The sequence below is a fragment of the Pelodiscus sinensis genome, chromosome 7 (genome assembly GCF_049634645.1).
Source record: "Pelodiscus sinensis isolate JC-2024 chromosome 7, ASM4963464v1, whole genome shotgun sequence".
Lineage (NCBI taxonomy): Eukaryota > Metazoa > Chordata > Testudines > Trionychidae > Pelodiscus > Pelodiscus sinensis.
This window is the reverse complement of record NC_134717.1, coordinates 17,613,769-17,629,957: the sequence shown is the minus strand read 5'-3', so window position 1 is coordinate 17,629,957 and position 16,189 is coordinate 17,613,769. Positions and strand designations below refer to the sequence as shown.

The 16,189-nt window shown below is 39.6% G+C and overlaps 1 protein-coding gene across 12 annotated transcripts in view; it reads right to left on the bottom strand.

Annotated features, from left to right (window-relative positions):
* The window catches only part of R3HDM1 (R3H domain containing 1), a 133,024-nt gene that overhangs the window by 77,708 nt on the left and 39,127 nt on the right, over positions 1–16,189 (bottom strand). For 11 of the 12 annotated variants that reach the window (XM_006117053.4, XM_075933297.1, XM_075933292.1 and 8 more), the window contains 5 exons: positions 14,214–14,292; positions 9,380–9,439; positions 9,160–9,300; positions 6,287–6,395; positions 6,079–6,174 (listed from right to left, as the gene is read on the bottom strand). In XM_006117053.4, the coding sequence (XP_006117115.2) occupies positions 6,079–6,174; positions 6,287–6,395; positions 9,160–9,300; positions 9,380–9,439; positions 14,214–14,292 (485 nt within the window). The remainder of the gene's footprint in view (positions 1–6,078; positions 6,175–6,286; positions 6,396–9,159; positions 9,301–9,379; positions 9,440–14,213; positions 14,293–16,189) is intronic. The other variant, XM_075933295.1, reaches the window with a different exon arrangement.

The following is a 16,189-nucleotide window of genomic DNA, read 5'->3' as shown; positions in this document are numbered from 1 at the left end:
GATGCCATATCAAATGCTTCACTGAAGTTTAGTGAGATTAGATACTACTCCATTTCCCTGAACCCTCCCCTACAATAATCAGTTATCTTCTCAAAGATAGGTATCTGATTAGTTTGGCAGAATCCGCATTTGGAAAACTAATATTGAATTTTATTCCATTTTCCATTTACTTCTATATCTTTAACCAGCTTTTTCCTTCAATGTTTGTTCTGAAGCCTTGCATATTATTGGAGGTCAGACAGATGGGTCTGTAGTTGCCTGGATCACTCCTTCCCTTCCCATCTCCCTAATTAAATATAGGGACTATGTTTACTATTCTTCAGTTGAGTGTTTCCATCCCAATGTAAAGTTTTATTGCTATAATTTTATATGACAGTTTTCAGTATGCTGCTATGGAGATTATCTAGATCCCCTCACTTGTGTGCATTATTATCTTTGAAGTTTATTTCCACCTTGGATATAACAACCTCAATTAGCTATCCTGCCTATTCCTCGTGTTCTACATTATTATTTTTACTGAATATTGAGGCAAAGTGCTCATTTAAAAGTTTGTGTCTCATACCTACACCACTGCCACTGGATAGGAGAGAGAAAGAAAGGTCAGGGCAAAACTGGGAGGCAAAGTCAAATCAGTATCTTAGATGCCTGTATACAAATGCGAGCAGTATGGGTAATAAGCAGGAAGAACTGGAAGTGCTAATAAATAAGTACAATTATGACATTGTTGGCATCACAGAAACTTGGTGGGATAATACACATGATTGGAATGTTTGTATGGAAGGGTACAGCTTACTCAGGAAGGATAGACAGGGAAAAAAGGAGGAGGTATTGCCTTATATATTAAAAATGAACACACTTGGAGTGAGGTGGAGATAGACATAGGAGATGGAAGTGTTGAGAGTCTCTGAGTTAGGCTAAAAGGAGTTAAAAACAAAGGTGATGTCATGCTAGGAGTCTACTACAGGCCACCTACCCAGGTGGAAGAAGTGGATGAGACTTTTTTAAAACAACTAACAATATCATCCAAAGCCAAAGATTTGGTGGTGATGGGGGACTTCAACTATCCAGATATATGTTGGGAAAATAACACAGCGGAGCACAGACTATCCAATAAGTTCATGGACTGCATTGGAGACAACTTTTTATTTCAGGGGGTTGAAAAAGCTACCGGGGGGAAGCTGTTCTATATTTGATCCTAACAAATAGGGAGAAACTGGTTGAGAATTTGAAAGTGGAAGGCAGCCTGGGTGAAAGTGATCATGAAATCTTAGAGTTCACAATTCTAAGGAAGAGTAGAAGGGAGAACAGCAAAATAGAGACAATGGATTTCAGGAAGGCGAATTTTGGTAAGCGCAGAGAGCTGATAGGTAAGGTCCCGTTGGAAATCAAGACTGAGGGGAAAAACAACTGAGGAGAGCTGGCATTTTTTTGAAAGGACACTATTAAGAGCCCAAAAGCAAGCTATTCTGCTGTGTAGGAAAGATAGAAAATATGGCAAAAGACCGCCTTGGCTTAACCACGAGATCTTGCATGATCTAAAGATAAAAAAGGAGTCATATAAAAAATGGAAAATAGGACAAATTACAAAGGATGAATACAGGCAAACAACACAGGAATGCAGGGGCAAGATTAGAGAGGCAAAGGGACAAAATGAGCTCAAACTAGTTATGAGAACAAAGGGAAACAAGAAGACTTTTTATAAATACATTAGAAGCAAGAGGAAGACCAAGGACAGGGTAGACCCACTGATCAGTGAAGAGGGAGAAACAGTAACAGGAAACCTGAAAATGGCAGAGATGCTCAATGACTTCACCGAGAAGTCTGATGGAATGCTTAACATAGCGAATGCTAGTGGGAAGGGGGTAGGTTTAGAAGATAAAATAAAAAAAGTTAAAAATCACCTAGAAAAGTTAGATGCCTGCAAGTCACCAGGGCCTGATGAAATGCATCCTAGAATATTCAAGGAGCTGATAGAGAAGGTATCTGAGCCTCTAGCTATCATCTTTGGAAAATCATGGGAGATAGAAGAGATTCCAGAAAACTGGAAAAGGGCAAATATAGTGCCCATCTATAAAAAGGGAAATAAGAACAACCCAGGAAACTACAGACCAGTTAGTTTAACTTCTGTGCCAGGGAAGATAATGGAGCAAGTAATTCAGGAAATCATCTGTACACACTTGGAAGGTGGCAAGGTGATAGGGAATAGCCAGCATGGATTTGTAAAGAAAAAATCATGTCAAACCAATCAGATAGCTTTCTTTAATAAGATAATGAGTCTTGTGGATAAGGGAGAAGCGATGGATGTGGTATACCTAGACTTTAATGAGGCGTTTGATACGGTCTCGCATGATATTCTTATCAATAAACTAGGCAAATACAACTTAGATGGGGTTACTGTAAGGTGGGTGCATAACTGACTGGATAACCGTACTCAGAGAGTAGTTATTAATGGTTCACAATCCTGCTGGAAAGGTATAACAAGTGGGGTTCTGCAGGGGTCTGTTTTGGGACCGGCTCTCTTCAATATCTTCATCAATGATTTAGATATTGGCATAGAAAATACGCTTATTAAGTTTTCTGGGAGGGGTTGCAATTAATCTGGAGGATAGGGTCATAATTCAAAATGACCTGGACAAATTGGAGAAATGGTCTGAGGTAAACAGGATGACGTTTAATAAAGACAAATGCAAAGTGCTTCACTTAGGAAAGAACAGTTTCACACATACAGAATGGGAAGCAATTGTCTAGGAAGGAGTACGGCAAAAAGGAATCTAGGGGTTATAGTGGACCACAAGCTGAATATGAGTCAGCAGCGTCATGCTGTTGCAAAAAAAGCAAACATGATTCTGGGATGCATTAACGGTGTGTTGTGAGCAAGACACGAGAAGTCATTCTTCCACTCTACTCTGCGCTGTTAGGCCTCAGTTAGAGTACTGTGTCCAGGTCTGGGCACCGCATTTCAAGAAAGATGTGGAGAAATTGGAGAGGGTCCATAGAAGAGCAACAAGAATGATTAAAGGTCTAGAGAACATGACCTATGAAGGAAGGCTGAAAGAACTGGGTTTATTTAGTTTGGAAAAGAGAAGATTGAGAGGGGACATGATAGCCATTTTCAGTTATCATCTACAAGGGTGTCATAAGGAGGGAGAAAACTTGTTCATCTTGGCCTCTGAGGATAGAACAAGCAGCAATGGGCTTAAACTGCAGCAAGGGAGGTTTAGGTTGGACATTCGGAAAAATTTTCTGTCAGGGTAGTCAAACACTGGAATAAATTACCCAGGGAGGTTGTGGAATCTCCATCTCTAGAGATATTTAAGAGTAGGTTAGATAAATGTCTCTCAGGGATGGTCTAGACAGTATTTGGTCCTGCCATGAGGGCAGGGGACTGGACTCGATGACCTCTCAAGGTCCCTTCCAGTCCCGGTATTCTACGATTCTTTTCTTGTAGTATTTTTATTTATATGGCTACAAATGTTTTGCTATTTGTTTTAATTCCTTTGCAGTTCTAACTCATTTTGATTTTTTGGCAATATTCACTTAAATCTTGCAATTTCTGACGTCAAGATACAGCTTTCTTGATAGATCAAGCCTTTCTTCCAGGCTGTCTGCTTAAACATTTGACCTAAAGTAATTCCAAATCTCATCGAGATTTAAATCTCTGAGCTCATTGTTCTAACGCATTTAACTAACCAGTTCTCAATTTCTCAAACTCTGCCCTTTTAAAAACAAAAAAGCTTTCCTTATCAACTTTTTGTATTAGCCTTCCATTCATTTTCAAATTAATCAGCTCCTGATCATGTGATCCAATGCTATTTTTATGACCACTTCTTCTATAATGCCCTCTCTATTTAATAACACATCGCCCCTTGCTAGTTATATGGTGAAGAAATCTGTTGGCTATTACCAGGGCTCAACAAATTATACAGTCTACTTGCCCGTGGCAAGTAGATTGTAACCCGGAAGAGCCGGGTTCTGGCAATCTGCGCATGCGCAGATCACCGGACACTGTGGCTGGCGAGCGGGGCTCTCCATGGTTTGGCGAGCCCTGGCTATTACATCTAGGAGTAATTGGACCCTACCATTATTAGTAGTATTTGCTCTCCAATCTATAGCTGCAAAATTAAAGTCTCCCATATCAACAAATTCTGGGAGTAGTTCTCTTTGGCTATGTCTAGACTGCAGACTTCTTTCAGAAGAAGCTTTTCCAGAGATCTTCCAAAAAAAGTCTTCCGAAAGAGAGCATCCCCACTGCCAAAGCACATCAAAAAAGTGATCTGCTTTTTCGAGAGACAGCATCTAGACTGAATGGATGCTATCTCGCATGTAAGCTGTGATTACTATGGACGGAGTGGCCACCAGGACACCTGCGCTTTTTCCTCTTCTTTCGAAAAAACACCCTCTTCCTCGTTCACACACGCCTATTTCCAAAAGAGCTCTTTCAGAAAAAGGCTTCTTCCTCTTGGAAAGAGGTTTACCAATGTCAGAAAAAACCCCTCTGTTCTTTTGATTTTTTTTTTTTAAAGAATGTGATTGCAGTGTGGACGGAAGTGAAGTTTTTATGGAAAAACAGAAGTTTTTCCAGAACCCCCCCCCCCCCAAACCTCTGCAGTATAGACATACCCTTTCTTAGGATACGTTTACACTGCAAGCTTATTTTGGAAAAAGCTATTCTAGAAGATCTCTTCTGGAATAGCTTATTTCAAAATAGAGCGTCCACACTACAGGGAAGCCTCAAAATGTAGCAGTCAGGCTCGCCTAATGTGGACGTGCTATCTTGATTTAGAGCCTCAGGAGGCACTGGGGAGCAACGTAAGAATAGCTATACTGGGTCATATTTTCTGTCTTATTAGCTATCCATATTTTAATGACTCCTAACATTCTATTTGCCTTTTTGACTGCCACTGCACACTGAGTTGATGTTTTCAGAAGGAATAACTTAGAATGGCCCTGGTGAGGAGCTATTTTGACATAGCAACAGTGGAGTGTACACCTATGCCCTTTCCTGAAAGAGATTTTTCGGAAGAGGCGTTATTCCTTGTGGAATGAAGTTTACCAATGCTGGAAAAAGCCCTTAGTTATTTTGATTTTCTTCTGAAATAACACAGTTGCTGTGTGGACTCTTGCATTCTTTTTCTGGAATGACGACCGTTATTCCAGAATAACAGTGCAGCGTAGACATACCCTAATGGTGCCTACTTTATCCATATCCAAATATATCTCTGCAGGGTCTAACAGATCCTTAGCCCTACTCCAGTACTTTCACAGTCTTTTCCCAAAATGGTTTTGGCCCAAACCAATCCTGTTTTATCCATGCTATATTTTCTTATTTATTTACAGTCTACTCCATTACTGATGTACAGTGCTACCCATCCCCACCTAAATACTCTGTTGGCCAAAAGAATCCAAACTTAAATGTCTGGCTCAAACATACCAACAGTTATCTATTTGGACAAGAGGGTTAAACAATTGTTTCTTAGTTTAGATTAACTGCTTTCTAAAGGAATTAGAAGGCAAGGAAAATATACAAATTATAATAAGAAAAAGAAAAGTTTGAGGTAAGTACTATAGAAGTCAGGATACTATGTTAAAAGTTTGTTCTTTTCTGCTGCTGGACAAAGTGAATGAATAAAATGCTTTTCAAAATACAGAGGTGCACCATACTAGTTTTCCAAAGTTTATTTCTCCGCATTTTAGAATGACAAACTATTTTTAGGTTTCTTGTGCAGATAATTCAAAAAGGCAATTAAGTAAAAAGGTTTCTTTTAATACTGATGTCATTCCCTTTTTGTTTTGTTTTTATTTATTTCAGAAGACAAGGCTGAATCCCTGTTATCACTGCCAAGTTAAGGTTACTCGGACACAGTGAGTTGGATATTTTACTCGCTTGCACATTATCATAATAACCAAAATCATCAAAACTGTTAAGTAAATATTGTTTTTACTGTAAATAGATGAAAATCTACATCAGTAAAAAAAATAATTTAAAATAAAACTATGGGTACATTTATATATGAAACAGACTGAAAAAAATTCTTAAGACAAAGATTCAGTAAGCTTTCTTTTTGACTGAATACCTACATCTTGTGCAAATATTCGTTCTCTAGCTCTCTGGTATTCTTCTTCTCGTTCTTCTATAGATTTGCTTCTTCTATCATCTTTTAAGCGTATTCGCATCTACATTAAATTCAGTACATGATTAAATTTAATACCAATTTCTACGTGAAAACTATGAATTTATAGGCAAGGCATCAATTTGAAAAAATAAAATACAATTTAATACATTTACCTGGTTATCATCTTTGTCTAAACTAGAGTTATCTCTTTTAAGGATATAACGTTTCTGAAAATCTTCACTTTTCTCATCCTTTATATGCTCACAAAACTTTTGATCAGGGCTAAGGAAAATGGTAATGAAAAAAGTTATATTTCAGACAAATTATAAATAATTTTATAAATATATAAACCTATACATTGTATATCAATGTAAGAAACATACTGGCACCAAGTAAAATAGTTGGGAGAAGCATTCTAAAAAGTATCAGATATAAAATATTACAATTTGATTGGAGTGCTGTTTCAGTAATAAGCTGTTGACCTGAAAACTGTAAAAATATCAAAGGTATAAAGCACTTTTGTACCTGACAACTCTTGCTGTCATGTGGTATACAAAACCTGTTTCTAAGACAGATCTATTCTTCCTTCAAAGTATGTTTTCAAATTTCTAGTTAAGGCAGCAAACAAGCAGGTTTAACTGAGGGGCTCAGAAGTGTCCCATAATCCATAGTTGTAGCAATTCAAGAGAATTCGGGAAGTGCATGACATAAGTGTCTACTATGAAAACTGTTTAAACAATCAACACTTACTTCAAAAGAATTTAGAATAAAGAGATGGGAGTGATGGAAAACAAATTAAACAGTTAAAATTTGTTAGAAAAAAGGAGTCGGAAGAATACAATCATGCAAGCAAGCAGAAGTCTTGGAAGAATGCAGGAAGATGACAAAGCCAGAATTTAGGATAGGGTTGTTGTATTTTTTGAATTCTAACTGCCTTATAAATGAATCATGAGACTCCCTCCAAACTACTGTTTGGTACCAAAAACTACTGACTATAACGGCAATTATGCTAAATTATTTATAAATACATGATCTGTTCTCAGACAACTAGAAGGTATTTGGTAATAGAAGGGTGTAACATATATATGGTCTGTATTTCGGGGTGGGGTGGTTTAGTTATTACTCAGAGCATTTGTATAAAAGCAGGATTTTTCTTCCTTATAACACAAACTGCAGTACTTTTAACCAAACCTAACTAAATGGTGGCTGGATGCCCAAACATAATTAGCAGGCATTTCAGAGAACCTTTAGACTGTCTTACCTCTTTCTTTTAAAGATCTCTGAATTTACTGCCCTGCAATCACCAACTTCCCACTCCACTGAGACGTCCCAGTGTGGACTGGGTTGTTGATATCAGTAACATCACTGATCGACGCTGGAGCAGGGAATCTGCCTATGAGGAAAAGGGAAGTTTGGTTTTATTCAATATGGAGCAGATCTCCAAGATTTTCTTCCTAAATTCTTATTTTATATCCCAAGTGATTTAAAATAAGAATATTGAAAACCTTAAAGAGTCATCCTACTGTCTATAGGTTAAAAGAAATGCCTGCTAATTAATAATTGTGTTGTTAGGGCTTCCAGAGATTATTCACAAGATTGTTAGGTGGATTTTTTTTTTTTAAAGAAACATTTCAGTTTGCAGTTAAGAGTTCTTCTGCTATTGCTATTTATTCCCCACCTCAGGTAATCATAATCCTTGGTCTGAGGCATCAGATCTTGTGGGTATGGAAATGCCTGATGAGAGATATATGGAATTATAATTTCAGGTAAGGAATTAATAGCAAAACCAGTAAAATAGTAAAAATATTTAGGACCTCAAAATTATGTATACTGTCCATCTTCAAAGCACTCTACAAACATATATTGGTTAAACCTAAGGCCCTTGTCAGAGTTCCATTTATTACTCCCATTTTACAGATTACAAAATTGAAGTAAGTATATTTTGTGGCCCAAAAAACAGAGGGAATCCATGTTAGCACTGAGATTAGAACTCAAGTCCTAGATTTCTGCCCAAACCGCTTAGAACACACCTGTCTCAAAGATCCTGTTCCATGCAAATATACTGAGTAATATAAACAATCAAAAAGTTTAAGAACTACGCTAGCGCATTTTCGGAGAGAATAGCTCTGTGTTGTAAATCATGGGTTTCAGTTACTTCTAAACTTTCTAGAACTACAGAGTTTAACATAACAGTGGGGTTAAATTAGACATCATCTACTTAGATAGGTTGTGTGTGCACATGCATGTATGTAAATCACAGGTCTTTTGGATGAAACAAACTGTGTGCGGATATTGAAGATAAAAGTTAATATATACATTTAAGATAATATTATTGAAAGCTGTTCTCAAAGTTGTCCAATCTGGTTTTTAGAATTTAAGAATCCAGATTTAAACACAATCAAAACACTAAAAATGTTAATAAAGTTCAAGATTGTTTAAAAAGAAAAAACTGACAGGGGAAAGTTATATATAAAATCTGTACCTTAAAAGTTATAATTCAAAATTCAAATAGTAACAAAGTAAACAAGGACAGTTCAAGCAATACCGGAGACCTGCCTAATCCCCTCCCCTAATGGGCCTCCACATGACAGAAGCCAACAGTCAGTGCGACCTCTTGTCACTTCAATTTGCCACAAGTGATCCTATCATTCTAGTTCTGGGGCTCTAGGTAAGCAACAAGAAGTCCATGTAGAAATAGTGGTATGTGTTACTCAACAAGAGTTACAGAAATAACTGATGGCTTTAAAAAAAAAAAAAAATACAAAGAGCCTTTGATGTAACCATGAAATAGATACTGTGATCTCACCAAGAACTCGGGCTCTTATTAATTTAACATATTTTATATTGATGTTCATATTCCACATCATATAGCACTAAATGGATAATAAAGATCTCACTAGACCCATCCTTGGAAGAGAGTGAGCTCCAAGTGCTGATAGATTTGAAGCCACAGTGGTCAATCTAAATTGTATCATTATCTGAATTAGCCTTGAGTAAATCCATGCACCAAAATTGGAAGAATTCTTTCAAAATTATGACAACTTACATTCTTGTATTGCTAGTTTTGTTTACTATCACTGATTTCCCACTCTGGTCCACATTATGTTCCAGTCCAAAGTAAGCAGCTACTCTGTGCAACAGCATTCTATGGTAAGATGTCATGGGAGGGAATTTTTTGCGCGGACTTCTGGAAGAGAGAAAAATACTAGTTTTACAAAACAACAAAATACTTTTGAATAATTTTTTATTAAAATTGCAGCACTTACTCGTTATTACCAATGAAATCTAAAATTTCCTGTTCTAATTTCAGCAGCATCATTCTGTCCCTGAAAATAAAATACAACACTCATATAGGAAACACTCCAGAATTGCAAATATATTAATTATAAACATATATAGATAATATCTCTTCCCGTAATGGCCAGGCAACATTGGCAGTTTATCAGCAGGACAACAAGGTATCTAATTTTCTAGTGTGTGGATTTTTAGATTAGAATGGTTTTGTCTTGTAAGAAACCAGAATACAAATAGCCCAGTTAAACCTTCTCTTCCCATGAGGATCAGCTGACAGAACTGTCATTAGGATGATATGTGCAAGTGAAAAGAATGAAATGGCTTAAGTCACTACCATTGGGGGCTTCTGCAGATCCCTGACTAAAGGGCTGCCCACACTTTTATCTTGGGTATGGCCAGGAGGAGAGATGGCAGTTGTTGGGTCTCTGCAGTCTCAGAGCAGATGATGGATGGTTCCCTGTCTCTGTCTCTCCAATGGCCAATGCAGCTAGCACCCCTTCTACAAAGTGTGTGGGGAAACATTGCACTAGTGCACATGCCAAAGGATCTCAGCAAACACACTGAGCACATTAGGATGAAGGAGGGAAATGCATACCATTTGAATTGCCTTCATGTGCCATTGAAATTCAAATAAGAACTATATTACTTCTTAATCCCATTAATGCCTTAACTAAATCATAAAAGGTTATATGGCTCTAGAATCTAGAACTATATTTCTGTATATGGCTTGCCAAGATATTCCAACATTTCCATCGAAGAGCTCTGGATAGACACTGACCACACAAAATGCACAATTTCTTACTGTAAACGTAGACATTGTGATATCTTCTCTTTAGAACCAACGTAAAATGCGACAATGTTACAGAATATGTAAACACTTGAATCTTTGCCGTTTTCATACCTCACTATAGATAATAGTACATGAATCATTTTTAAAAAATTATAAAGCATTCTTTGAAAAAAATGACTCTTACATATTTTCATTATTTTTGTGAATTGCAGAACTTCATTCTCAATTTCCTCGTCCAGTTAGGAACAGGAATAAAAGATAAAATACTTTTCATAGCATTGTTTCAAATATAGCCCAGGCAGGTAGTGAAAAGTTTCCATCTGTTGTCTGCTTGTAACCCACATAATGTGAGTTTCAATGCCATTGTTGGTATAACTTATCATAATAATGAGTGCAACACGCATTAATTAGAACCCTTATTTGAAGACTCTAGTAAAGGCATCAAGAAATTTTTTACCCCTAGAAGCAGTTAATTCAGATCAAGACTGAAACAAACTGATGGAGGTATGAACGGATGCTTGCCCTGCTGTTGCCAGTACTATATTTTCATGTAACCTGGCAATTTTCAGAAGCACAGATGTTAAAAATGTTACAGATTCTTAAATGTGAAGATGAAGAGAAATGATAATAATTTAGTACAGGGGTGGGCAATAATTTTTGAAGGGGGCCACTTCACAAATTTCTGAAGTGGTTGTGGGCCACCCTGGAAGGGGCAGGGCCTCACCCAGAATGGGCAGGGCCAAGATGCTTCCTGTGCTCCCCCACCCTGGGTATGTCTACACTACCCCGCTAGTTCGAACTAGCGGGGTAATGTATGCATACCGCACTTGCTAATGAAGCCCGGGATTTGAATTTCCCGGGCTTCATTAGCATAAGCGGGGAGCCGCCACTTTTAAATCCCCGCTGCTTCGAACCCCGTGCAGCGCGGCTACACGGGGCTCGAACTAGGTAGTTCGGACTAGGTTCCTATTCCGAACTACCGTTACTCCTCGTGAAACGAGGTGTACCGGTAGTTCGGAATAGGCACCCTAGTCCAAACTACCTAGTTCGAGCCCCGTGTAGCCGCGCTGCACGGGGTTCGAAGCAGCGGGGATTTAAAAATGGCGGCTCCCCGCTTATGCTAATGAAGCCCGGGAAATTCAAATCCCGGGCTTCATTAGCAAGTGCGGTATGCATACATTACCCCGCTAGTTCGAACTAGCGGGGTAGTGTAGACATACCCCCACAGACCCTGATTGGCCTGGGAGCCGGGGGAGTGTGTGAAGTCTTTGCTCCCCCCTCCCCCAGCTTTTTTGAATAAGGATGTTAAAATCATGATTATCTGGCTAATCATGTAGTCAATACAATTTGTATCAACTACACGATTAGTTGATAAGGGGGCTCTCCACAGAGCTGCAACGGGAGCCAGCTGGAGCTAGGAATGAGCAGTCCTGGCTCGTGTTGGCTCTGGACCACTGCGGCTCTGCATTTTAAATGTAGTAAGAACTGTTGGGGTTTAAAATGTAGAGGAGCAGCGTCCCAGACCAGTGCAAGCTGGGACTGCTCGGTCCCATCTCACGCCGGATCCGGCAGCCTCTGTTCACGGCGTTCTGGGCTGGCCATGAGCCGGGGCTGCTCCAGAAGCAGCCCCTGTTCACAGTGGCCAGAGCAGGCTGTGGACGGTGGCTGCTGCTGGAACAGCCCCTGCCCATGGCGAGCTGGGACCTCCATGAACAGGGGCTGCTGCAAGAGCTACCTCACCTATTCTGCCCCCTGCTGCCTCTAATAGAGCTGGAGATGGTGCTGGGGGGAACCGGCTTTTAAGCTGGTTCCCCCCAGCACTAGCTCCTGTCCCCCCACTCCTTGCTGCCTCTCAAGGGGAGGGAAGCAAGTAGTCAATAACTCCATTTGACCACCCAACAAGCGTAAGATTATCGGATAGCTGAATAGATGACTACTCGCTTACATGATACAGAGGTGGCAATGGGGGAGGGGGAAGAAGAGAGGGAGAGATGTGTGTAGTCAACAAGATTAACGGATAAGCTTAGGCTTATCAGTTTATCTCATAGTCGACTGCACATTGACATCCCCATTCAGAATTTAAAAAAGTAGTTAACCACACCAATTAAACCAGTACATACCCACAATAGTATTGAACTAAGAATAAATTTGGACTCACATACCTGGAGATGGGGATGGTATAAGGTAGGTAAATCAGATGTGCACAAAAAGGGAGAGTGTTTTGGCAGTTGAAAAGAAGAGTACAAAAATCAAGCTCTGACATTTAAACCTTTGTTTTTTTAAACTGTTTTCAGAAACATGCTATACATTCATTTTACAGTTCTATGAAATTGAGTGAGGTCAAAATGTTGTATACATTCTGATGCTTTAATATAAGATTTGCTAGACTGCTCCCAGCACCAGAGATCTATTTTGCCTTTAATATTCACATATAATTTCCTTTACAGTGGAAGTGCAGTTACTGTAAGGAAATAACTTTAGAAGTGACACCTTGCATGCCACATACCTCTCTCCTCCATAACTGATATACAAACTTCACACTATCTTTGAGTTAATTTAGATTTTTTCTTACTGACAGTTATGCAGGCTCAATCACCAAAATTGAGATGGTATTTCCTGATTATTTTTTAAACCACCACCACCTAAAACAATTCTGGAATAAGAATGTATCCCTCAAAACCCAGCCTTAGTTTCTTGGCTGTGCATTAGAGTATTCTCCCAAAGATTACAGAGTGATATCAGAGCTGTTCTTGGGAGGCTGATGTTGCCTAACATATCTCTATTTGGCCCTGAAACCTCTTCTTACTTATGAGGAAGAGCAGTGTATGTTCAGTGTATCCTGTTGCCCCCATTCCTCTCTGGAACTCAAGTAGTTTTTCCAGTACCCCCAAAGCCTGCTCACTAGAACTGTCAAATCTGTGGCCAGAAAAACTCTGGAGGCCCATAGAGACGAGGAGAGCATTTGTTTCTTGATGTTCAAAGCAGAAAAAGAGAGTATCTATATTAGTTATGTGGCACTGATAAGAAGAGGTGATGGTTATGAACTCAGAACACCCATTTTGTAGACACAAAGGGTCATATTCCTCATCTTGGTTCCACGGGTAAAGCTTCTTCTAAAGTGATTGCAATTTACACTTATATAACTTGACGTAGAATCTGGCCCATACTGGCAACGCCAATGGGTGAATTCAAGAGTACTTTTTTTTTTTTTTTTTTTACTATAACTAAATCTAAAAAGTATTGACATACTGCAAAAAGAACAAACCTCAGGACCGGTTATTCAACACCAAGTTAGTACTGTAACAGACCAATTTTTTTTCACAACCCAGTACAAATATTACACAAGGATGATATTCCTGCAAACACAAGTAATCCTAGTGAAGTTCTAACATGGATACATGTAGGTCCAGGTCAATTAGGGTACAGGAAAGCCAGCATTTTAAAATGTTTCAACACCCCACATCAAGTATAAAAGATCATGTCTAAGACCTTAGCAAGCCAAGGGCTGTGTCTACACTGGCATGAATTTCCGGAAATACTTAACACGGAATAGTATTCCGTTTTCAGTTTTTCCGGAAAAGGAGCGTCTACATTGGCAGGCTGCTTTTCTGGAAAACCCCTTTTTCCGGAAAAGCGTCTGTGGCCAATGTAGACGCGCTTTTCCGGAAAAGAGCCCCGATCGCCATTTTCGCAATCGGGGCTTTTTTCCGGAAAAGACTACTGGGCTGTCTACACTGGCCCTTTTCCGGAACAGTGTTCTGGAATGAGGACTTATGCCCGAGCGGGAGCAGAATAGTTTTTCCGGAATAGCGGCTGATTTTGTACAGTAGAGCATCGTTGCTTTTCCTGAAATTCAAGGGCCAGTGTAGACAGCTCGCAGCTTATTCCGGAAAAGCGGCCCAGTGTAGACACAGCCAAGGTGTTTCCGGTGAAAGCTCTCAATGTACATCAGATTAATTAAAAAACATAAGAGGTAGCAAAATTAAGTTAAATCAAAACACTTTAATTTAACTTACCTGGGATTACTTTTTAGTGTATTTACTAAAAATTCATGTAGATCTATGCCAGTTGAATCTGTGTATTCTTGGCTGGAATCTACAAACAAATTAACAACATCGTTGACAAGATCATGTGCTCATTCTTTGAATAAGTTGCTTATATTAAAAGTTTAAAGTCCTGCTCATACAAATGAATGAACTAAGCATCTAGTAAATCTAAGATTTAGATCAGAGGTGGGCTATAGCCCACAGGTCGGATCTGGGCCTCAAGTCTTTTAATCTGGCCTGTGGACCACCTCTGTGGCAGGGAGCAGTGACAATCCAAGTTCCTACCTGCTCTCTGTTGCTCTCTGCAGTATGCGGGGAGGATTCATGCCTTGCTCCCATCTCTAACAAAATCTCAGTTCCCAATGCCCAGAAACTGGCCAATAGGAGTGGGGAGATTTTTCTGGGGGGTGAGAGCAGCATGCGAAGCCTCCCTGCGCAACATACAGAGCCACATGAAATGGAGTGGCTGGGGCTGATAGCAGGCAGAGAAGTGCTGCTGGCTGGGAACTGCCTAGGTAAGTGTCTCCTGGCCAGAGCCTATCTCTAGCACTTCACCCCCTTCCACACCCCAACTTCCTCCCAGACACTGCACCTGCTCCTACATCCCTCCACCAGGCCAGAATCCTCTCCTGTATCTGTATCCCATCCTGGACCCTGCAACCAAATCTTGTGCCTCAGGTCACAACCCCCTCCTTCACCCAAACTCCTCTCAGACCCCATACCCTCCTCTCCTGCACCTCTGTCCCCTACCCCAAGCTCCCTTCTACACCAACCTCCGTCCCTGCAGCCCCCCATAGAAAAGTGTGGCCACTGGCCACTTACCAAAATCTTGGAGTGGCCCCCACCCATTAGAAATTATTGCCCTTTCCTGATTTAGATGCATACACTACACATTAGCTAATCAAGTCTCCAAAAAGCAAGGAAGAGTTCTGTATAGTTTAAAAGTCTCTCTTTTACCAGTAGAAGTTGGTGCAATAAAAAACCTACCTTGTCTCTATAGTAACTAAGGAAAAGCAACAAAATCTAACCTTGAAGATTCAATATGAAATCATAGGTTTTATTATTACTTTTGTAGTCAGCAGAAGTAACTGCATATTTTCAAGCATTATAGATTTGCCCTAGACAACATGTAATTCTTTGCAAAATACAAGTCTAATTTTTGTGATGTGAGATTTATTCCTGAATGGTTAGAAGCTCGTGTTCAGTGTACCTCTCCTTTAGTGGAATTTCTCATGTTCAGTGTACCTGTCCTTCAGGGGAATTACACATTTAAGAAAGACCTTCTGAGACCTCTCTTCAACAACTTTCATCCTGTAACTATAACAAACCTTTCAGATTATGTAGTGCCTTTTCTGGTTCCTTCCATTTCAATCTATTAGCTTGGGTACCTTATGCTTTGTGTCTCAGAATAGGCAATATACAAAGAAATTTTAATCGACTTTAGTACCATGTACTGGAACCCACGGCTGCAACATCTGAGCACCTCCTATTGGTCTAATTCTTAGGGCTGTAATGTTAAAAATATACTGAGGCTCCAGCCCATTTCCAAATGAAAATTAGTATAGACTTGTTGCTTGGCCCCAGCTGCCTCTAGTGGTCAGTGAGGGAGCCTTCACTGCCAATCCTCTCCTGGCAGCCAGAAGAGAGCTGCCACCCACAGATTACAGAGAAAGGGTACACAAAAGTTCTATTACTGGAAGCAGTAGTGAGGAGACCAAGACATCTCTCTTCAGAGGTTGTGGGGAGGTGAACAACTAGCTCTGGTTTACAGTACCCCCATTATTTCAAAATAATAAGCGGAGCAGCCATATTACCAAGACTGTTGTTTCAAAATAACAGGCTGGTTATTTCAAAATCTGTACTCCTGTTTATTCCTGGGGGAATAAGCTTATTTCAAAATAGTTATTTCAGGAGTTATTTCAAATTTAGTTATATCAAGATAGTTT